This window comes from Peromyscus leucopus, chromosome 10 (assembly GCF_004664715.2).
Source record: "Peromyscus leucopus breed LL Stock chromosome 10, UCI_PerLeu_2.1, whole genome shotgun sequence".
In the NCBI taxonomy this organism is placed as follows: domain Eukaryota; kingdom Metazoa; phylum Chordata; class Mammalia; order Rodentia; family Cricetidae; genus Peromyscus; species Peromyscus leucopus.
The window spans coordinates 3,189,149-3,212,490 of record NC_051071.1 but is presented as its reverse complement, the minus strand read 5'-3'; the positions used below and the strand labels follow the sequence as shown (position 1 = coordinate 3,212,490).

Below are 23,342 nucleotides of genomic sequence, written 5' to 3'. Positions count from 1 at the left end.
CGCCGATGAGCTGCAAAGGGGGCGTTGTCGGAATGGTTCCGTGGTAGTTGCAGTCTTGCACTTGATGCCGAGGCTCTTGACAGGGACAAGTGACGAGAAGGCTGCCCGGCGGGAGCGGCCTCCGGTGGTAAGGCGACCCGGGACTCTGGCCTCGCGCGGGCTGCGAGTCAGCGCGGTTGGGATGCGCGCGGGCCTGCTTGACAGCGCGGTGTGGCGCGCCTGGCCGAGCACAAAGCTAGGCTCCGGACTTGGGAGCCGGGCCTCCTTCTTGCTGTCACCCTTGCTGCGGTCTGCGCGGCTCTTGGTGCCTGCGTCGCCCCAAGAGAGGAGAGGCGCGCATGAGCTGGCCTCATAGCCGCGCGCCGCCTCCTTCACCACGGGGCCATCTGTGCCTTGGCGTCTTATCTGTAGAATGCTGTTACTGCAGCGCCTGCTCCACGGGACCGTGTAGGATTAATGATGACTCGGTGCAGGTCAGGTGCTGAGCCGGTATCTGCAGTTGCGTGAGCGCTCACTAAACATTAGCTGTTCGCAGCCCCTAAGACAGCATCTGGTATATGATGGTGCTCACTGTTTGTTGCTTAAAAGAGCGAACGAAAGTCAGACAGGCTATGAACAGTATTCTGAGAGACAACCCTCGGGTGGGCATTTGTCGGTGACAGGGAGGTTTCCCTCTGTTTATTGTGGCTGCCAAAGCAGGATACAGCAGCTGAGGTAGTTCAGGCGGGAGAGATTTACTTTCTCACAGTTATGGAGGATGCAGGGTCACGGATGTGGTGTCATCAAGTCTGCTTGCTGTAGAGGGCCGGCCTGGCTTACAGGTGGTCACCCTCTTGCTGTAGCCTCACATGATCTTTCCTCTGTGCCACTACACCACTAGCATTTCTGCTTGTACTCACATCTGCTTATGTCAGGACATCTTTCAGGTTGGAACAGGGCTCATCTTAATGGGCTCTTTTTAACCCACTTGCCTTATTGAAGGTCTGATCTCTACAGGTAATCAAGTTCTGAGGATCTGGAGAATGCGATGGAATACATAAAGAGGCCATTTTGGTGACATGCACTTGTAATCCCAGTATTGGGGAGGTGGAAATAGGTGGGTCCCTGGGATCAGTGAACCTCTCTTCTGAGTAAGAGACCGTGTCTCAAAAACGAAAGTGGGGGCTGGAGAGATGACTCATTAGTTAAGAGCACAGGCTGCTCTTCTAGAGGTCCTGAGCTCAATTCCCAGCAACCACATGGTGGCTCACAGCCATCTCTAGTGGGATCTGATGCTCTCTTATGGCATAAAGATGTACATGCAGATTGAGCACTCATTCATAAAATAAATGACTAAATCTTTAAAAAAAAAAAAAATGAAAGTGGACAGCCGGCCCTGAGGAACAATGCCTCAGGTTGGCTTCTGGCCTCCACACATATGCACCCATGTATACACAAAACATGCATGCATATGTGCACATACATACAGAAAAAGAAATAAAGATAAGCACAATAGTTAGCAACTCCTGAAGACCTCTTCTAAAGCTTGATATAAACAGCCCCACAGAAAATGTCCCACAAATCATCTGCTGGTGTTAACTACTTGGCAGAATCACCTCACTAAGCAGAAGGACTCTTGCTGTGGGAGCCTCTGGGTTAAATTCCATTAAGGCTCCTTTTCCCTTGAGAAGTCCCTCTTCATTCACATCATCCAAGCTTTTTCTTCTGTTTCTCCTTGCCTTTTTCCCCCTAGTATTTTTATTGTTTGATGTCTTTCACATTGATCTTTCTACTGTCATATTCTTAGATTTTAGCTTGCTGAATTAGAAGGAACCCTACAGTCCTCTAGTTTCATGCGGTCACTCCATCCCCAAACCACAGGCTGAGCACCTATAAAGCCCCAGATACTTACAGGTGTCAGAGCTACGGTGACCAGTGAAGCGGATGTGGGCCAGGTCTTTATCTCACAAAGACCATTGCTTCTGCCAGCTAGGTTGCTCCCCCGAATAGAAGTAATGCTCAAAGTTTTAAGGGAAAGGGTCTGGGATAAGTAAAACATAAATTCTGGAAGATATGGTCAGGGCCTGGTTCAACAGGCAGCAACGGGTTACTAGGTTGTAAACAACATTTCCCCCTAGAATTCCAGGAAAACAACTAAGCACCTCATTTCATTGAAGAGGTAAGCTGTGTGTTTAACTTTCCTGGCTTCTCCAGTGCTTAACTGTGGGCACAAGGCCATTTTGTCCTCTACAGTTTAGTGTACCAGATTGCCATTTGGATCCTCAGTGTCCTCCTGTTCCTCCCACTGTGTCTGGATGCCAGAGGCTGCACCTGATTTCAGCTGTGTGCCCCCATGTCTAGCTGTAATTGTTCCATTAGCTGTATACTGCCCTCACTAGAACTGAAGCTTCCAGGACACCTGCTGTGCTCTACTCACTGTTATTGCCCTAGAATATAGTACATAGTAGTCACTCAGTAGGTAGATGGGGAATACCAGATTTTCTGTCTCCTTTCCAATCAGAGTCAGTTGTCAAAAGGCATGAAGCTCAGTGTCGTCTGTCCTCTGCCTCTCTGGCATGCCATCTACTATGCAGCCATACTCTGAAGCCCGGCAAGTTCCTGCCCTGGAGGTCCCCACACCAGCTGGTCACAGACCCCAGTAACCGGCATATCCCATTCTCTTGCTTCCTCTATGTCTGTGAGAGGCACAGAGGCACATCTAAACGGATGTGGTGCTCTGTGATACTGCTTTGCTCTCTGTCTGGTGATGGTAGTTACTTTAACTTGTATCTTACCTCCCCAGATAGGTTCCTGATCTCCTCGATCTTTGAATTCACTGACCTATGTATAGGCGTGTATTGTTGCTATAACAAAATAGCTGACACTAGCCACTTAAGGAAGGGTTTATTTTGGCTCATAGTCTGAGGATGCAGTCCGTCATGGAGGGAAGGCTTGGTGGCAGGAGCGAGAAGCAGTTGGTCACATTACCTCTGTAGTCAGGGAGCAGGGAGATGCATGCTACTGCTTGGCTGCTTTCTCTCTTTTATTCAGCCTGGGACCCCAGCCTATAGGTTGGTGTCACCCACATTCAGGATGGGTCTTCTCTGCTTATTTAAGCCTTTCTGGAAGTGCCCTAGACACCAACAGGGCTGCATCTCCAAGATTCTCAGTCCCATCAAGTTGAAGGTCAAGATTAAGTATCACAAAGTGTTTAATAAGTATGGGTTTGATCTTAGCTGGTTGGCTTTTTCCCCCTTTATTCTTGTTTGTGTCTATGTATTTTTTTATTTTTAATTTGGCATATTCATAGCTGGCCATAAAAGAAATGCATACACTCTTATCACAGCCGCCTTCTAGGTTAGCAGACTCATGTGCTTTGGGTTTCACATAGCTAATGGCTTCCATAATGGATCAGTAAGAGGAGACAGACATTTCCATATTGCAGAGAGGTGGGCTGAACAGCTCTGAGCTAGGTGCTGAAGTTCAGTGGGTAGGTGTGTGCTTTAAGCTGTGACTTTGATGCGCCACGATGAAAGCCAAGAGCAGTTTGTGCTTTTGGGACCCCTTTTGTCCCAATGGTGTTCTTGAGAGGCTCTTACCTACATTCTCTGCTGTAGGTCTCATGGTCTAGTATGGACCCTGTTGCTATTCACAGCTGCCACCTCCTCCAGCAACTGCGAGAGCAGCGGATCCAAGGCCTGCTTTGTGACTGCATGCTGGTGGTGAGAGGAGTCTGCTTCAAAGCACACAAGAACGTACTGGCAGCCTTCAGCCAGTACTTCAGGTGAGTACCTCACACTGGGGAACCTGTCAGGAAAGTACTGTGGCCACAGTTCACTTTCCTCGGGGATTTTTCTGTCTTTCTCTTTGGAGTCTAAACAAAATAAGAATTTATGGGTTTTCTTATTTCTTTAAATACTATCACTTTGTGTTTAGAGTAACCTGAAAGGAAGAGACTCTAGAGTATATTGGGGATGACTGAAGAGAATTAATTTCAGTATTCACTCTTTTTTTTTTTTTCACTTTTTCTGAATAAACTGATAGAGGAATTGAATCTGCGGTAGGAATTTTGCTGCGATAAGGAATTAGAGTGGAGAATACTGGCTGTCTTGTGCACATCTGCCGTCCCAGCCCATGGAGGCCATAGCAAGAGGACAGAGAGTTCCAGCCCAGCCAGGGCTCAGGGATGCTTCTGTCTGGAGAGAGAGGGAAATCAGCAGAGGGAAAGAGTTCTGCATGCGTTCCCCCTCCGTGGGCCCCTTCCTACCTCTCTACCTCCCTAAATTAAATTCCTCCCTAAATTAAAGCGGTTCAGTTTTTGTCTCTCATTTGAACGTTGTAAGAAAATCCTTAGTTCAGCTTCAACTTAGTTTTCCCCGCCATTATTTTGGCCTTGTGTGATTTACTTATATATACTGACTAACACCAAGCAGTTGTGTTCCATGTCACTAACCTTCGTACCTGTTCTTTAGATGTCAATTCTGGTTAGCAAGTCTCTCTTTAGACACCATGCTCCTCTTTGGTGCACATTTACCTGCTCGGGTCAGCAGTGTGTGGAAAGGGACCTCCTCTTGCCCTGATAACCCTGCATCGTGGCATTAAGCCTTGGCTCTTGTGTGCACTGTCAGGACTGTGTTACTGTGACACACTCTAAGGACTCCGTTCGGGAAGGTAATTGAGTCCCAGACCCCCGGGCTCTGCTATCCTGGGTGTCTTCTGTCTTCCAGGACACTTAGCTCTTGCAGGTGTCCTATGTCAGCTGTTGTAGCTAGCATAAAAAGCAAAGGCTGTTGGGGAAACAGGTGACTGGACAAAGGGTCTGCAGCGGGTTTGTGAGACAGTTTACCTGAGTCATCTTCTGAAGTTGTGGTCCACACCATTCCCTCCCTTATGCACTCCACCCAGCTGGAACCATGAGCCCGGGCCTCATGGGCCTTTTTCTTCTCTAAGTCAAGGTGCATTTCTTTCTGTTGGTTTATGGACCATTGAGTCTCTGCAAAAGTTAGCAGCCAGAAGGGCATGGTGGCACACCAAGCACTGGGGAAGTAGAGGCAGGTGAGTCTCTGAGTTCTAGGCCAGCCTAGTCTACATAGTAAGAACCTGTTTCAACAAAGCAAAAACCTAACCAAAACAAAATACCTTAGCAGCCAAATTATAGGTTACATAGTGAGTACATACTGAGGGTTGGTTATTACCTTTATCTTTATCTTTAGAAGTGTTTCAGGCATATAGGTGTATAAATGCTTATTTGTATGTTATATGGTGTGGAATGTATGTGTCAGACTAAAGATATAAAACAGAAATACGTAATGTCCTTTTTTTTTTTTTTTCTGTACTCTGTCTAATTGGTGCATGTGGTTAATTATATTTCAAGCAGTGTAGATCATGTTCCATAGAGTGTTTGCATGAGGATCTGAATTTGATCCCAGAACCCACATGAAAAGTCCAGGCATGGTGGTGTATTCTTATAATTTCAGAGCTAGGGAGACAGAGACAGGTGAATCCCTGAGGTTCACTGGACAGCCAGCATAGCCTTCTTTGCAAGCTCTGGGCCAGTTAGAGACTCCATTCTCTTAAAACAGAGTGATGGTGCCTGAGGAACAGCATCCAAGGTTGACCTCTGGCCTCCACATGTGCATACACACACATGTGTATACACTTGAACATACACACTAACCCAAAAAACTAAAAAAAAAAAAGGAATAAAAGTGAAAAAACTTTAAAAATAAAAATATTAAACTTGTGATAGCCAGGTGGTGGTGGCATACACCTCTAATACCAGCACTCAGGAGGTAGAGGCAGGCAGATCTTTGAGTTCAAGACTAGCCTGGTCTACACAGAGAAACCCTGTCTCTAAAAACAAAACAACAAAGAAAAAAAAATATTGTGACAACATCTTAGCATTCATAGATATTTTGTATATGTATGAACTTTAAAAGAAAATGTTAGCAGAATGTGAAAATAACTGACCTTCTTTCTTTTGTCAGGAGCCTTTTTCAGAATTCTTCCAGCCAGAAGAATGACGTTTTTCACCTGGATGTTAAAAACGTGAGTGGCATAGGGCAGATCCTGGACTTCATGTACACGTCGCACCTTGACCTCAATCAGGACAACATTCAAGTGATGCTGGACACAGCGCAGTGTTTGCAAGTACAGAACGTTCTGAATCTGTGCCACACGTTTCTGAAGTCGGCCTCTGCAGCACAGCTGCCAGGCTTGTCCTGTGCTGGTGCCTTCTCCCTGCAGAGTGTGACTCTGGATGGCCCCTGTGCGGTAAGTGAGCACTGCCCTCCCCACCCACTGCAGGAGTGCCCTGCGGAAGGCCCGCCTGCTAAAGTTCTGCCCGAACTGAGTCCTCATGCTCCACCAGCAGGTTTCAGTGGTCCCACAGGAGAAGTCTCCAAACCAGCCCCGGATGCCGCAGGTGGCAGCTGCCCAGAGCTGCCCTGCAAACAGCCCAACTACTATTACAAACTCAGAACTTTGTACAGCAAGCAGTACTACAAGCAGACCGCCTGCCCCAGCCGGGTGCCTGCCACAGAAGAGCCACTCACTCTGGGGACCCCCACAGATGTTGCTGCAACAGACTCACAGCCTTCCGTGGAGGGCCGTGCAGGTGTCCTGGAGTCTTCAGAGCAATTGCCTTCCACCTTCCTGGCTCCACCCCTCAGGAACTCTGGCATGGAGTCGGAGGCAGACCCCCTTTCTCAGCCACCTGCCAAGCAGATGAGGCTGAAGAAGGCCATGCACCTGAAGAAACTAAACTTCCTCAAGTCACAGCAGTCGGCTGAGCGCACTTCACATCCCGAACCAGATACTAGCTTGGTCAGGAGGGAGGAAAATGCTGCTAAGGAAGATGGGGCCGAGAGAGCCAGAAGCCCGACTCCTGCAGAAAAGGGGAGGGAAGAACTGGGCCCAGAGAGCAGCCACGAGGTGGAGATTCCGGGAGCCCCGGCCACATGGGAAGACCCGTCCCAGGGCCTCCAGTCCCAGAAGCAGTACGCATGTGAATTGTGTGGGAAGCCTTTTAAACACCCGAGCAATCTGGAGCTGCACAAACGGTCCCATACAGGTACACTGCCCTGAACCCAGGCAGGAGAAGGAAGCTGCGCTGCCCCACCCCCTGCTGGCCTTGTCTGTAAGACACTTGACTCCTCAGTGGAGCCACTGATGTTTGTAACGGGGTGCTAGCTGCCCTCCGCTGCGCTTCTTGGTGATCTGTGTGTATGTTCTGTGCAGGTGTCGTCAAGCTGCTGTGAAGAGATAGCATCCTTTCATGAGCAGTTCCGACTGTCTAGCTCAACAGTCAGGTGCTCTGACGCACTCACATTTCCAACGCTAACTCAGACACACGGTGTTTAGTTGTCTCTAGGGTTTTCTGCTTATTTTCTCAGTGGAATGTAGACTGATAGTGAACTGTAACAAATTGTACTGAATCATTCTTAAACTTCTCTCAGAAGTAATTTTAATTTGAAAAGTTAGGGTTTTGGAGGCAGGAGGTAAACTCTTAAATAAGAATCAACTTTAACAATTTGATTTTGTTTGTTTGTTTGTTTGTTTTTGTTTTAGTGGTACAAGGATTGACCTTGCACATGCTGGACAACTGCTCTACCACTGAGCTGTGTCCCCCACCAGCCCCACTCTGCATCTGATAATTTCAAATGAAAATTCTTCCACCTTAGACATTGAACTTCTAATGGTTTATTATCTTAATTCATAGCATTGCCTTCCCAAAAATTTCTAAAGTTATTATACACATCTGTATAATACACTGTGTAATACTTGTACCTCTCTCTCCCCTGGTTAACTGTGATAGAATTATTAGTGCATCATGAGTTAGTAACAGTTAAGGTATAACCGTGAGCTGAGTGTAATGGTGCACACCTTTAATCCCAGCACTCAGGAGGCAGAGGCAGGCAGATCTGTTGTGAGTTTGGGGCCAGCCTGGTCTACATAGTTCCAGGAAAGCTAGAGCTACAGAGTGCGACCCTATCTCGAACCACCTCCCTCCATCCCCCAAAATAAGGCATAGCCATGAGCAGTGACACACAGCAGCATGCTTCCAGATTGCCCTGTTGGCATGCTGCCGGCCGTCTTCCTTGGCATGCTCTTCTCTTGGCACTTCGGACTTCTGGTTTGCTCAGGTGATTTCCACTTCAATGCATCAGTGGAGACACCTTCACTATTTGTAAAAGTCCTTTATAGATGTTAGTGTATTAAAATGTAAAGACTGTCATTATTTCATTACTAGTGGTTCAAAATGAGACCAGGTAAAGACAACTCTCAGTCTTGCTATGAAAACAACTTGACTTAAATCATTTTGTTAGCTTAATTTTCTACAGCCTGAGGAATGCTATCGGTTTTATTTCATTTTTCTTTTAAAAACTTAACTGTTAGAGCTTTAAGGAGAAAAATTAAATTGCTAATTCTGGAGAACATCTGTGAATGATAGATAGTCATAGGGCAGAGACACTTCCTTGGACATAAGTGCTGCATTGAGGTGGTAGCAGAGCGTGACCCGGATGCCAGGGATCTATGAGGCCAGAGCTGTTTCAGAATGGTGCAGATGCTACTTCCTTCCTCGAGGTGTGCTGTGGAAGCTGCCGAAGGCCACATGGTGTGTGATGATGTCCTACTGGTAGCCAGTGAAACTTGTGTTTCTCTGTCTTCAGAATGCCTTCTGTTTTATTTCTTATGTGTATATGTTGATATCACAGCCCATAGGACCAAAAGCTCTGTAAAGCCTCTAATTTTAACAGTGAAAAGAGCTTCCAAGACCTATTGGAGTATGATTGTTAAAACCTTGGTCTTTTATGATCCATGAGTTATCTATCTTTTTTAAAAAATAAAAACAGCTCATCTCTCTTTTGGGGGCTGAACTTACCACCATCTGTTACAGAAAGAAGGCAAAACACAGGTTTACATGGTGACAGTCATCCAGGGCTGAAGACTAGCTTAGTGCAGACCCAGAAAGCTGCAGCTGGAATTGCCAAGGCCACAGGCCCTGTGTGTAGAAGAACAGTGGTGTTACTTTTAAGAGCGTCTTAATGTAACCACTTGAATTGAGGGGAGTGGGGAAGTGGCATTTCTTGGGGGTTTCAAAGGCCCATGCAGACTAAAGCCAGCACCTTAAAGTATACCTTCCAGCAGACCTCCATGCAGGACAGCTCTGGCTCCAGTCTATTCTGCCCCAGACTGCAGCGCTTTAGTTACTGTGCTCCGTGGAGAAGACCGCAGACCACACCTCTCTGTGCTGTGAAGGCCCAGGCTCAGCTAAGGCAGGGAGCCAGTGCAGAGGGCTGCTCCTCAGGCCACCTGTGCCTCACCCATGTGGGCCCCAGGGTCCACAGCCCCCATGGTGTGAAGAGACTGTCCACTCTGTTTGGAGTCAGAGGTCAAGTAGAGAAATGTCCCATTTGGTTTTGTGCTGAAGAAAAACTAGGCGGTCTTTTTATTTCACCATAGGTTTGTATTTGGAGAACAGTTTGACTTTTAGATGAAGGTAAATAGATTTGATTTTATCATCTTTCTGGAGAGTCCTGGGGTAAGAGATAAGTATTTGGAAGTAGATGCCCTGTGCCCACTTGGGGATAAAGACTGTCATGGGCTGGTGTGGTGCCTCTCATATGCTATTCCAGCATTCAGGAGGCTGAAGCAGGAATAGTTGAGAGTTTCAGGTCAGCCTGGGCTGCAGAGGGAGACTTGGTTCCAAAACAAAACACAGAAGAATGGAATGGGCAGCTTGGAAAGGAAAGATGCAGGGGATCAAATATTTTAACAAAAATAAATGTGAAAATTCTTGTACTGATGACAAATTGTTGTGTTTTGCTTTGTTTTAGGTGAGAAACCTTTTGAGTGTAACATTTGTGGGAAACACTTCTCTCAGGTGGGAATACTCTTTTTAATGTTGATAATTGGAAGCCTGAACTCCATTGCTTATTTTATTACCAATGAGACTCCCTTTTGTCCGTGGGAGAGAAACCTGTGGTGGTAGTTGCACAAGACTTAGGGCTGGGTCAGAACACACATTTCTAGCACATTAGAAGGTCTGCTGTTGTGAGTGAGAGCCGTCGAAGCACCTCTTCCTTTTCTGCACTGAGGATGGGTCCTGCCCTGGTGTCTCTTGAAGTTCCCAGCGGCCGACACCGAGCTTCCCTGGAGCCGCACTGCATGCTGGGACGGGTCCAAGACCAGTAGTTGCTCTCACTGTGACTGTAGGCAGGATATTGGACAAGAATAGACCAAGGCATTTTCATCCCCTGCTTTGACTGCGGCCTTTGATCTGACCTCCAGGAAGGTCATTTGGACATGGTGGAGTTGTCTCACAGTTATTGTGCCTTGCTGTGGCAAGTACTGTGTTGGGCTCAGACTCAAACACCTCTACATAAAGTGCCCAGTATCATAGCCTGGCTCTAAGCAGCTGCTGTTCCCTCTGAAATAGAGTGTCCCTCTGTTCATGGTCACGTTCAGAGTCCCAGGCATCCAGAGCAGGACTGCGCAGGGGCAACAGCCAGCATTGCTGCCCTACTCAGTGCAGTAGCTCCGTAGTGGTGCTGTGTGACATTTTGCTCAGGCAGGGAATTGCTTTGGGCTGGTCCTACCATGGAGCTAGAGACCGTGGCAGCAGGGATTGGGAAAGCAGCCCCACGGTCCATGGGAATAGTGAGTGCCATTTTGTTACGCACGCTCCGTGGTTTACTCAGAGCCCATTGAGCGCGTCAGTTCCATCGTGCCATGCACTGGCGCCAGCTAGTCTGCTCAGTTCACTCTTACTCTCGGTGACTCCCTGCGTCTTCCCACGGTTGGCCCTGTCCTCCCAGAATGATGACTGTGGGACAGCATCATGTCTCAGTGTCATCAGGAGCCCTTAGCTCTGGACAGGTGTTGAGTGTGCATCCTCTATCACCATTCCTGGGGAGACTTTCACTGCCTTTCACCTGGGTACCTAGAGTGCAAAGCTTGACCTCTGAAGCTTAAGGGTCTGGATTTGAACCTGCCTCTGTCAGACTTACCGTCCTGTGATCTTGGATGAGATAGTGTCTTGATCTGTTTTTCATCCTAGCTGCCTAGCACTGGGGCCAGTAAGATACTTAGAAAATAAGGGTGTTGCTGCCCAGCCTGACAAACTGATTCCAATGCTCGGGGGCCACACAGTGAAAGGAAAGAACCAGCCACTGCAAATTGTCCTCTAGTCCTCACATGTGGCTTTTTCCTGCTCCTCCCCACCCAGCAAGATAAGTAAAAATGAAGAAAAGTAAAGGTAAAACTGTTCATGACCATTGATAATGAGTAGTCACCATACTTCTCTGGGCCTCGCTCTCATTCTTTCAGCACTATCTTGTGGAGCTGTTGGGAGGATTAAGAACCTTTCATGTGTAGTGTCTGAGTTCCTCTTCCTGTTCAGAGCCCTTCTGGGGCTCCACTTGGTAACTAGAATACAGCTGCACATTCAGGATCTCTATCAGCCTCCCTTCCCCCACCTACCCCGCACTCCTGCTATGCCGTCCCTCAGAAATGCCCAGTTCCTGCTTTGAGTGGGTCTCTTATCTTTTTGAATAGTGATTTTGTTGTGTAGCCAAGCTTAAGAACCATGCTTTAGACCTTGATTTGTGCCCTCCCTCTGCATTATACCCAGGGTGGCTGTCTGGAATACCCCTTTCTTCTGGGTTGGTGTATCCATCTGTTAGGTTTTTATGAATGCAGAGCTGTCTGTAGCTGTGGTTTTCAGATGGATCTTGCTATTTTATTTTCATAGTGAAGTGAAGAAGTTATTTTGAGAAAAGACTGTTGTAAAACCTAATTCAGCAAGAGTTGTATGTTTCTAAGCTGCCCTTAGCTCTGCCACATGCTGGGATGGAACAGACATGAGTAAGGCTCTGAGGAACTTATTCTTCAGAGGGAGAAATAACTGTGGATGGTCAAGGACAAGGAGACTTGGGACATGCTATGCTAGACTACATACAGGAACAGTGCAGACAGAGAAGAGAGCAGTCATGGCCACCCAACAGGCATGGCATTTGGAGCAACCTAAGGACAACACTTGACTGCCCTTGGACGAGACTTGGAGACAACTAGGACTCTGGGGGTGGAGGGCAGGGTGCTGTTGCATGGAGATACCTAGGAGATGACACTCTACCCCCCATTTCTGCTATACATTCATCTGGGAATAACTGGAGTGAACAGTTGTAGCCAGAGGGTTTCTCTGGTTTTGCCCGGCCCTGTGGTCAGGACAAATCTCTCCCTCCCGTGTCCTGCAGCCACTTGGTCCCAAGTAAACACACAGAGGCTTATTATTTACAAACTGGATGGCCTATGGCTCAGGCTTCTTGCTAGCTAGCTCTTAGATCTTAACCCATTTCTATTAACCTATGCATTGCCATGTGGCTTCGTGGCTTACTGGTACTTTTACTTCTTGCTTCTCCTGGCAGCAGCCCCCACCTTCTCCCCAGACTCCACCTTTCTCCTTCTTTTCTCTCTCAGATTTCCTGCCTGTCTCTAAGCTGCCTTGTCATAGGCCAAATCAGCTTATTTATTAACCAATGGGAACATCATATATTCACAGCATATAGAAAGACATCCCCCAGCATTTCTCCTTTTCTATCTAATCAAAAAGGAAGGTGTTAGCTTTAATGTAGTAGGATGATTATATATAACAAACAAGTAAGAATTACAGTTACACTATCTAGTCTATTTGTATTTGGCAAAATTAAAGAAAATATTTTATCTATTCTATATTTGTGAGTCTAAGGTTTTATATTTATCTTTTATCACAATCAAGGAAAATTATAATTATAACTATTTAGTCTTCAACTACATCAGAGACCTCAGAAAGATATAATATTACCTAAGTAAACAGGAAGAGCATTGAAAGCAACTTCCAAAATCTAGAATGACAGAGACAGCTGGCAGTCTGACCGGCCCTGCAAGTTTCTCTGCAACGTTGGAGCATCTATCCTTGGCCCACAGGCCAGCATATCTGACAGACTCATCTGTGAAACAGGATCTTCTAAAGAGCTTTCCTACCTTGTCTTGGCAAGGATCAGCAGTCGTTTCTTTTGTGTCCTGCTTGTCCATTTTAGACAGCATACTGTCAGCAGTTGAGGCAAGGGCATTTTCTTGCTCAATGGCTAACTTTTGCCACAAAGAAAGTAAACTCCATAAGGAGTTTCTTCAATGCCCATCATCTTCTCTGAAGTAGATTGGTGCTGCCAGGAGCAGACATGTCTCATTATCATAAAAAAAAAAAAGAAACGTATGTTATTAAAACTTTTTTTTTGTTTGTTTGTTTGAGACAGGGTTTCTCTGTGTTGTTTTGATGCCTGTCCTGGATCTCACGCTGTAGTCTGAGATTAAACAGTCTGGCTTAAAACTCACAGAGATCCACCTGGCTCTGCCTCCTGAGCTGGGATTAAAGGCGTGCGCCACTTCCACCTGGCTTTATTAAAATATTTTAAATGCAGTATTCTGTAGGTCTTTGAAGTGTTTGAAGATTACCTACCTAATTGAAATATATCTATGTATACCTAGAAAACTTAATTAACATGACTATAAGTTTGTGATTATGGATGACTATTAATCCATATTTCTTAATTATATATTACATTTTCAAATGAGCTGTACAAATATAATACCTTAAACAAGAGTAGAAATATACATATAGTATAACAAAATTAACTTTAAATTTGTATCAATAAACTAAAATCCATAGCAATGTAAAACATTTTAAACAGGTTGTTGCTCTTTAAAAGTAGATTCAATAATCTGCCCTTTTATCCTATCATATCTATATTATCCCCTCTTTTTTTTAAGAAAAAGATTGTATTTATAATCAACCCTCTTTAAATAAAAATAAACATTTATAACAAATTTTGGGAATTTGAGCATAGCTTCTCATACTACTTCATGCTGGTCGGGGGTACTGGCAATCTTATAGGGATCCTGAGAAAATTAAGAATTATGGTCAGGTCCTAACTGGAGTAGTCTGTGTGGCTGCATTGTCCCAGCCAGTTGCCTTGAAGCTGTTCTGGATGTTGGAACATCTGGATACCTCTCGGGGATCTTCCTTGATCAAACCATATTAACTTGGAAGCAATCCATAAGTTCTCATCTTCTGTGGAAACAAAAGCAGAACCTCTTTTCCAAAGCAATGTATCCTTAGACATAAATTTTGAAGTTAGGATACCTTTAAAATATACATATTGGCTTAACTCAGCAGCCTTTACAATCAAATGTCTTTCTGCAATTAAAAATCCCAGAGACAATAAAATCTAGACTCTGTGTGATTTCCATCTTTACATGGCTTATTTTTTATATTACTTTTACTGTCCTTTCTCCCCCAGGGAGGCAGGAAGAGAGGCTTTGGTCAGCTGGTACCACATTCTGAGAGGCAGAGGGCAGTCTTGGGGGAGAGACCATGTTTTCTGGTAGGGCTGTCTAGATGGAGGTGGCTTTCCTTGTTGCATGCAGTACACCAAGGAAGCCCCCTGGGGAAGTTCAGAGGCAGGGTCCTGGGTGCTGAGCTAACAGCAGGCCAACCACACACCTCATCCTTGGTGAAAGTGCAAGAAGCAAGGACACCTTGACCATGTCCCCGAGTGCTAACCTGGGCCTCAGTTGATTGATTGCCAGGCTTCGGTGGAACTAGTCACATCATTTCATAACATTAACAGGGGAAGTCTGTGTTTATCCTTAGTGTCTTAAATTTTACTATTCTCTGAAATCCTAAAGACTTGGAACTCAACTAGATGACTAATGTCTGTGATGCCTTCTGCCTTTGAGATTGGGAGACCTCCCCCCCCTTCTTACTCAGCTACCATCTACAGGAAAGGGAGGCCAAGTTTCTTTATGAGTGAATACTGAGGTTTGAGTCCACATCAGAAAGTTTATTATAAGAGTGATTCAACTCAGATGGTACTTTTACAAGTACTTCGTATTTATGTATTTATTTACTGGGGGCACTTGTACCACAGTGTATGGAGGTCAGAAGACAGCTCTCAGGAGTCAGTTCTCTCCTCGCACCATGAATGTGGGTCCTGGGGGTTAAATTCAGTACATCAGGCTTGGAGGCAAGTGCCTTTAGCTGCTGAGCCACCTCATAGGACCAGATGTTACTTCTTTTTTCTGATGTGATTTTTCTCTTAAATACTTTATCTTAACTTAAAAGTTACTGGAAACATGATTTTTTTTTCTAATATCTTCAGCAGAGTTTTATTAGCACAGGCTTTGAAATCAGCAGATAAACCTGAATTAGGCCAAATGTGGTCATGCATGCCTTTGATCCCAGCACTCAGGAGGCAGAGGTAGGCATATCTCTGTGAGTTCAAGGACAGCCTGGTCTACATAGTGAATTCCAAGCTAGCCAGGGCTACGTAGTAAGACCAGGACTCAGGAAACGAAGAACAACATCAAAACCCAGGTGAATTAGCTCTCCTAGTCTGTGACCCAAGGCCTCATCAGCTGACTCTCTGTGAAATGCAGTGCAGCTCTATAAGCCTTGAGTTCAGAACTGTGTGCAGCCTCGGAGCAGAGCTCTGATCTCTGTTCATAGCATTATCATCACTGCTTGGCACAGTTTCTGCAAACACAAGTGCAGATGTTTTTGAGACGTGCTCTGTGCACTTCAGATACCATAGCATGGTTACAGTCTACTAAAAATAGAAGGTATGGATTGATGCCCAAAACAGCAGGGCCAGGACTCCTGGCTCATCTGTACAGACTGCCTACATGCACCACAGCTTGGTTGTGGGGTTTTTGTGGAAAGCATTCCATCAGTTCTATTTTATCTGTTTGTACGGTTTGTCACCCTGGTATGTGCTACTGTGTGTGGGAAAGATACTGATTTTTATTATGTATTTCCATGTGAAATGGTAAAGACACATTAAGGTTTTTGTTGCTGTTGCTTTCTTTGTTGTTTGTTTTACTTTGGTTTTTTTGAGACAGTCTCCCTATGTAGTCCTGGCTGCCCTGGTACTTGGTAGTATCCCTGGTTTACCTCAAACTCATGGTAGTCTTCTGAGTGCTGGAATTACAGGCGTGTATTACCACATTCATCAACTACTGCTTGTCATACTGTACATTGGAAGAGCATTGGGTTACATTTGCTTTGAAATAAGTAATACTGCTACGAGTGGGGGAATGCTATCCTTGCTGTAAATGGCTCCAACAGGGTTTCATCACAATGCGTATTTACTGTACCTTGAGTGTACAGAGGGTTCTGTCTGGCAGTAGAGCAGGTGGTACCGTTCAGATTGTTGTGTGGGTGTGTGGCATTGGTTTTCTGAAATGTGGGTGTTGCTGACTAAAGCAATTAGTATTTGAGATCCAGCTCTCTGAGGACAGGTATCCCAGGTGGCAGTGTGGCTGTCTTGTTGGCTGTTCAGGACATGTCAGTTTCTTGTGATTTGCAAAAGCAGAGAAGACTTGCACCCCACATGACCAGTACTAACCAGCCCAATCATGGCCCTGGGCAACTGTTCTGATCACCAAAACCTCAGTGTTTTAGTTAGAAAAAGGAATACCAATTGCCAGTGGATATAAAAACCTAGTTAGAATTTCATCGTGTGGATTTTGCTGTTGACATTCACTATGGTCTTGTTATTAGTAGTCACTATAAAGCAGGCTGTTTACCAGCGTTCTGCCAAGATCCCTCTGGTTGTTGAAAGTTGCAGTTTTCCCTCAGCTGTGTTGATCTCAGTCTTGAATGTAGTGCCTAACTGAGGCTTCCCCGATCAGATTCCACAGACAGCATCTTTCCGTGTCTGAGCTTTGACGCACAGATGGCTGCAGCCCAAACTGTCTTCACATTTTGTCGAAGGCAGCTCGCAGAGGTAGAGTAGTTTGTCGGCTGGCTGTCGCTTATTCTCCCTTCTGGCTCTGTTGTGCACTGCAGTGTGGCCCATCGGCATCTTTGTTTGTCACTGTGGCCTTTTTTGGCAGGAGGACACTAACAGCTTGAGCTGTTCGGGTGTCGTGAGGGAAGGCTTTGCCTCTCAGCCCTAATTTAGAACATTTCCAGGGGACATTCGTAACATGGGAAGCATCTGCAGCTCTGCTTTCACTGATTAGGTAATTCTCTGATTTCATACTGATTGAGGGTATGGAAGTCTAGGCGCAAAGCCCCGCTAGCTTCACAAGGTAGGGATGCAAAGATCCTGCAGTGCTGCCCTGCTTCTCCTGAGATGCACTCACGCACAGAGGTGGAAATGAAAAGCTGGCCAGGCAGAGCCAACCTTCCTGCCAGAGGACACACTTTCTGGAAACATCTTTTGCTCCTTTGAACAAATTCGTTCGTTTTAGAAAGAAGTCATGAGCACTGAAATAAGCCCCACAATTGCTTAATTCTCCATATGACCCTGCATGTGGGTGCTCCAAATGAACTGTATCAAGGTCTGCTTAAAATTAGGCCTGGGGACCCAAATTCCTCCCCAGGGTAGCCCAGCCTTTTACAAGGGAGGCATCACAGAGTGGACACCAGTGTGAGGCCACAGCGGGCTCCTTGGGGGGGGGGGGCTGCCCTTCACTTTCTACACAGCTTCCTGTCTGCCCGGTACTGGATGTGGTGGGATCAGCTAAATCTGTCAGTTCCCCTTTGAACTTCGGTGACTCTTTGGTTCTTCATTATTGGTGTGTTTCTTGTCCTCTTGTAGGCAGGCAACCTCCAGACTCACTTACGCCGGCACTCTGGGGAGAAGCCATACATCTGTGAAATCTGTGGAAAGAGGTCAGTGCTGGGCTTGAGTGAGGGACTGTGGGTGGCCCAAGTCTTTGTAGTGTCGCGTCACTGGCCACCAGGGCTCACACAACCATGGCAGAGCACCAGTACATTCACTCTGCGGCACATGAGAGAAGAAGAAGAAAAGTTCATGGAGAGCAGGAAAATCTAGGTTGGGTCCCCAGGAAGGAAGTCGGCTTTACAGGAAACAGATTAGTTTACGTCAAAATGTTCATTCTAAAAACATCCCCAAGGAGGAGACTGTCTAGTCAGGGGAAACAGTGCCCGCAGCCTGAGTGACTAGACATCCAGAGAGAAGGCGACAGGGCGTACCTAAGCTGTGTTATCAAGCCGGGCTGCTGGCTTCAGGACAGAATCAGTGACACTCAGCACTGGCAGGTGAGCTTTGACCTGAAAACTGAGTGTTGGCATGGCAACAGGGAATCAGCCCATGTTGGTGGGTTGACGCCTGTGCAGTGATTCCTTCACAGGGCATGGGTAAGCGAGGAGCTTGTCCATCCCTCCTGTGTGCACAGGCCACAGCCTCAGCCCTCCATCCCCTTGCTCCGTAACAGTCCCGGAGCATCTTACTGCACCATCCTGCCACTGTGCTAGAACTGCAGCCTCCCCCAGCAGCCTCAGAAGCCCTAGGCATCCCCATTGCTCCGGGCCTGGATTCCATCGTGTAGTTACTCCCACCATCTATCTGCTCAGTGCTGTGAGGGGAACACAAACGTCAGGGGCTCAGATTCTCTGCCCTTCACAAGTCCTCCTTGCAGTGGCTGGAAGGTTAAAAATTCGAGGAGCGTGGCAGAGGGGAAATCAAGCCTCAGTGGGTTTGGGAAGCATGCCTGCCTCTGCCTTGGAAAATGGAACAAAGCAAAGAGTGCTGTGCTGACCACAGCTCCCTCTGTTGGAACTACCTGGACATAAAGCCGGGTTCTGGGTGGTGTTCTCTGGTCATGGCAGGTGCCCAGCAGCCCAGACAGAACTGCCTCACATGCCTCCACTCCCCATGGGCTCCTGAGTGTATTTTTGCAGTGTTGAAAATTAGGATCTTGGCAGTTCCATGTAAGATCTTTTCTGTGGCTCCCTTCCTTGGAACAGCCTACCCACCTTCACAGGGGGCAGCCAGGAAAGAGTGTAGATCTCCACATCATGGGTAAGAGGTCCTTGTTGCCTGCCCAAGCTCATGAGCATCTCTGCACTCACTGTGTTTCCCATGAGAAGGTGGGGTGAAAGGGCCTCCTGTCGTGTGGAGACACATATGGAAGGTACCAGTTGTCAGACTCCATGAACACTAGTCCCTCCTTTATCCCCATCTCTGTCCCTCTGTCTGAGGATGGGTGTGTATGGGTCTCCAGTGTGGGCTAGAGGCGAGCGAGCGAGCTCATTTTCTAGGATGGGTGAAGGAGGGCCAGACTGTCTGTATTTCACACTAGGGTGAGCAGAGCTGGCTTCATTGCCAAGACCATGCAGAGTCACCCTGTGCTCTCCAACGTGAGCCTTGGGCTGGCACACCACATGGAGCAGGATGTTAGCACCACAGGGCTTCACGTTCCTCTGAACTGTGAGACTGGCCAGTGAGCTGGCTCAGAGAGTAAAGGCGCTTGCAGCCAAGCCTGGTGACCTGAGTTAGTTCCTGGGAGCCACATGGTAGAAGAACTAACTTCCACCCAGCTGTCTCTGACCTCCACGCGCATGCTGCAGTGTACATACATAAGGGGAGAGGAAGTGAACTGTGACGGCCTCACCGGTTGGCCTTCTGGTCTTGTGCTGTTGGAAACTGGGAAGAGTGTGATGATGCCAGCAGGAAGTGCCTTTGAATCAAAACACGGGCATCACTAGAAACAGTTTTACACACAAAGCAGGCCACACCAAGCAGGTGGGGTGGTCTCCTCTGAATGGTCCCAGTTATCAGGGTCTTATCAGTGTTGCCAGTCTCCTAAGAGGACTTTGCATTCCTTGCAGGTTTGCGGCCTCTGGTGATGTTCAGCGCCACATCATCATTCACTCTGGAGAGAAGCCACACTTGTGTGACACATGCGGCCGAGGTATTGCTGAGTGAGCGAGTGACTCCCTATGTTCGCAGGGTCACTGCTCCAGGCTCCTGGCTGTCAGCCTAACCCCTGCTGTGGTCTGTCTAGGGTTCAGCAATTTCAGCAATTTGAAGGAGCACAAGAAGACGCACACAGCTGACAAGGTGTTCACCTGCGATGAGTGTGGGAAGTCCTTCAACATGCAGAGGAAGCTGGTGAAGCACCGTGTGCGGCACACGGGTGAGCGGCCCTACAGCTGCCCTGCCTGTGGTGAGTCTGACAAAGCCACTGTTTTCTCAGAGACTGAGGGAAAGCGGCCCTTCCTTTGCCTCCTCACAGGAATGATCCCACATACCAGACACTGCGTCTTTGAGGTATCAGGAACTGACTTTAATGCTCCAAATACAAAGCAATGCAAAGTCCCACCACCAAGAGCTGGCAGTCCCACTTTGGGAGCAAAGGGCATGCTTCTTGGAGTCACCGATTAGAAAGCAAAGGGCCTGGCCAGGCCTCAGCGAGGGCATTGATGGAAGTAGAGAGCAGGTAGCTTTCTATCTCAGGTGCCTTGCCACACAGATGAAGACCAAGAGCATGGTATCTGTAGTTTGCGACCACTGCGTAGAAGCGAGAGTCATGCACCCCCAAGGCACTTGAGGACTGCGTGTGCGCATGTACCTGTTCTGTGTGTCGGCTTGACAGTGCTGACGGAGCTGTGATGAGCAGGTGACTGGAATTTACAGTGCTCTGTCCCGAGCACTTTAGGAGGTGCTTAGAGCACACCTGGATTAGGTTCTGCTGAGGCCTGGGACTGCAGCTGGCATCTGGCAGCACAGAATTTTGGGAATGCAGCCAGGATTTCTTTCCCTTCTCTATTTTGACAGATCTAGTGAACGCCACTGTCCTGCTAACTGAAGTCAGGTTTCACTCCTCTTCATAGTAACTCCATATGACTAGTTTATACATACTAGGGACGATACAGGTGGTGGTGCCAGCCTCCCAGTAATCCCAGGTGAGAGTTACCTTAATGGTGCAATAAAGGCAAAGCGTCTACATTTTGGCCAGAGATGGTCGGGAGCAGAAGCTGCTAGGACACAACAGTAGTAAAGGAGGAGCCAGGAACTGCCAAGCCATCGACTACCACAAACACACTACCAGGACAACACATAAAACTGTGACGATGCCTGATATAACATTAATGTGAAAATTCTGAACCTGGGTAAGACGTGGGGGTGGGTCACAGGCAGTGAGCTATTAGTGGGTGCTGGTTCGGGTTTACATGGAAGTCAGAGTTTTCTTGCTTGGAGAGTCCGATCTGGTTTGATTGTTCAAAGGCATTCTTCCTTGCACCCTACCCCACATGCACGTGTTGCTTAACGAGGCCTAGGTAGCTGAAATCAAAGGCATAAGTACAGTGGGAAGTTCTCAATATGTCCAGTGTGCATGAGGATGTTTCCCTTGAGGGAGTTCTCGACACATTAGATAGAGCCTTTGCACTCACCTGCTGAGTTCCCGCTTCTCCCGGGAGACAGGCTGAAGGACAAGTGTGTGCACATCTTTGGAACACGCTGACTGCACCGACATCAGGAGAGGGATGTTCCTAGGCTGGCCACGTTGCATGCTGTAGTAATGGTCACTCCTACCAGGCTGCCACCACCACTGTTCCTGATGGAAACCAGGGAGGAAAGATAGTGTGGGCTGAAGGTTTCCTTCAAAGGTCCAGGCCTAATGACTCACTTTCCCCAGCTGGGCCCCATCTCCAAAAGCTCCACGTCCTCCCAGACATCATCATCAGTTGGTGGCATTAAGGGACACTGCAGGCTCAGATGGCAGCCACATAGCACAGAAGTAGCACTGCTGAGGAGGGCTGGGTTTCCGCAGAGGAGGGAGCAGCCGCTGGCTAGCACTGAGACAGACCCTAGACGACTTGTGCTGAGTCTCCAGCTGCAAGGGACCTCATCCAAAGTGAGGGCGCCATGGACCACCCTGAGATCATCCTTCCATTTCTAAAGTCCCCCGTTCTCTCCTCAGGGAAGTGCTTTGGGGGCTCAGGAGACCTGCGCAGGCACGTCCGAACTCACACCGGGGAAAAGCCCTACAGCTGTGAGATCTGCAGCAAGTGCTTTACGCGCTCCGCGGTGCTGCGTCGGCACAAGAAGATGCACGGCCGAGCCGATGCCAGGAGCCCAGCGGCGCTGGATGAGCTGAGCCAGGCCATCGAGACCTCTGACCTGGAGAGGTCTCAGAGCTCCGACTCCTTCTCCCAGGACGTGTCCGTCACACTGATGCCCGTGTCTGTCAAACTCCCTGGGCACCCAGTGGAAAGTTCTGTGGCAGCATTCGATGGTCACTGCACTGGCTCCTACTGTAAGTTACGCTCCATGCTCCACCCTCCTAGCCTGAGTGACCAAGACAAACTGGGCCTGGATCCTGCCAAGCTGGCCAAGCCCCAGGAGCTGCAGAACCAGCCCCATGCCTATGCTTACTCGGATGTGGACGCCTCAGCAGGTGCTGAGCAGTCACAGGCTGACGGCATGGCTGTGACCCGCCCTTCCTTGGCCACGCTGGACAACCACTGCACTGAGCCACTGGGCAGCCGGGCATCTTCAGTGACTTACAGGAACTCTGAGGGACAGTTTTTCTCTAGTATGACCCTCTGGGGGCTGGCAATGAAGACCCTGCAGAATGAACATGAGCTAGAGCAGTGATGTGCCGTCTCATAACACTGGAGAGAGGCACCCTGCCCAGGACAGCCCCCTGCAGCTCTGGAGACTGGTTAGATGGTTTCCCTCCCAGTGGCTGCTGGGGACTCCGTGGATGGGCCCAGGAGTTGCTAGCCCCCTGCTGGTCCCAGGGGCAGATGGCTTGGGGAAGTCTCCACAGCAGCCTGGGTCCTAGGGTATGGGACCAGCTGATGTACATCGGTGTGGCAGTGCACCTTACATCAGCTGCTGTACATTTTCGTCCTGTTAAATGTCATATGTATACATAAAAATACAGATTTTATTTTTATATTTTTATAAGAGAAATTTTTAGCATCTTATATTTTTAAATATTTATACAGATTCTATTTGTATAATGAACTTGTAATATAATTTGAATAAATGAGCTTTCTTTTCTATATACTGTTTTATATTTTGTAATTTTCCCCAGGACTTTACTCTGTTTTTTTAATGCAGGGTTTCACCATGTATTCCTGACTAACCTCACACTGTCTAAGTAAACCAGAGAGAACTCACAGAGATCCACTTGTGTCTGCCTCTCAAGTGCTGGAATTAAAGGCATGTGTTACCATGCCCAGTGCTCAGCATTTTTATTAATCTGAAGACCTTAGTACTATAAAAATACATATCAATGCAGAAGACCCTGGGTTTGAGTCTCAGCACCGCCCAGAAATGGCATAAATATCACTGACTTGGCTGTCTTAAGCCAAGTCATTGGCTTAAAGGTAAGACTTAAATATTAAGCCCTGAGTCCCGTCATGTCACCAGCCTGGGGTGGGGGCCTCAGAGTCCTCTGAACATCCCAGCTCCTGGCAGCCACTTCTGGGTAGGTCACAGCCGACTCTTGGCCACCCAGGATCTTCTCTTGGCTGGCTTGTTGCAGAGTGAGATGAG

At 47.5% G+C, this 23,342-nt stretch overlaps 1 protein-coding gene across 3 annotated transcripts; it reads left to right on the top strand.

The window, feature by feature from the left end:
• The first annotated feature begins 16 nt into the window (after positions 1–16).
• On the top strand, positions 17–22,848 carry Zbtb49 (zinc finger and BTB domain containing 49). Of its 3 annotated transcripts, none has more exons than XR_005092271.1 (8): positions 17–127; positions 3,597–3,763; positions 5,967–7,051; positions 9,819–9,865; positions 17,625–17,698; positions 19,661–19,743; positions 19,837–20,451; positions 21,757–21,841. XR_005092271.1 is itself a non-coding variant. In XM_028882364.2 (8 exons), the coding sequence occupies exons 1-8, from the start codon at positions 65–67 to the stop codon at positions 22,431–22,433; spliced, it is 2,358 nt and encodes a 785-aa protein (XP_028738197.1). In that variant the 5' UTR covers positions 17–64; the 3' UTR covers positions 22,434–22,848. The 3 variants fall into 3 exon arrangements, 2 of the variants coding, with proteins under 2 accessions (XP_028738197.1, XP_028738199.1); XM_028882364.2 differs by having other exon boundaries at positions 19,837–19,998; positions 21,757–22,848; XM_028882366.1 differs by having other exon boundaries at positions 43–127; positions 3,635–3,763; positions 19,837–19,998; positions 21,757–22,848.
• Positions 22,849–23,342: the final 494 nt, after the last annotated feature.

Bases quoted from the DNA above. Each gene is read 5' to 3' on its own strand.
- Zbtb49 (XM_028882364.2), top strand. From the start codon at position 65: ATGCCGAGGCTCTTGACAGGGACAAGTGACGAGAAGGCTGCCCGGCGG. The intron at 128-3,596 runs GTAAGGCGACCC...TCTCTGCTGTAG, and splicing joins GGCGGGAGCGGCCTCCGGTG to GTCTCATGGTCTAGTATGGA. The intron at 19,999-21,756 runs GTGAGTCTGACA...TTCTCTCCTCAG, and splicing joins CTACAGCTGCCCTGCCTGTG to GGAAGTGCTTTGGGGGCTCA.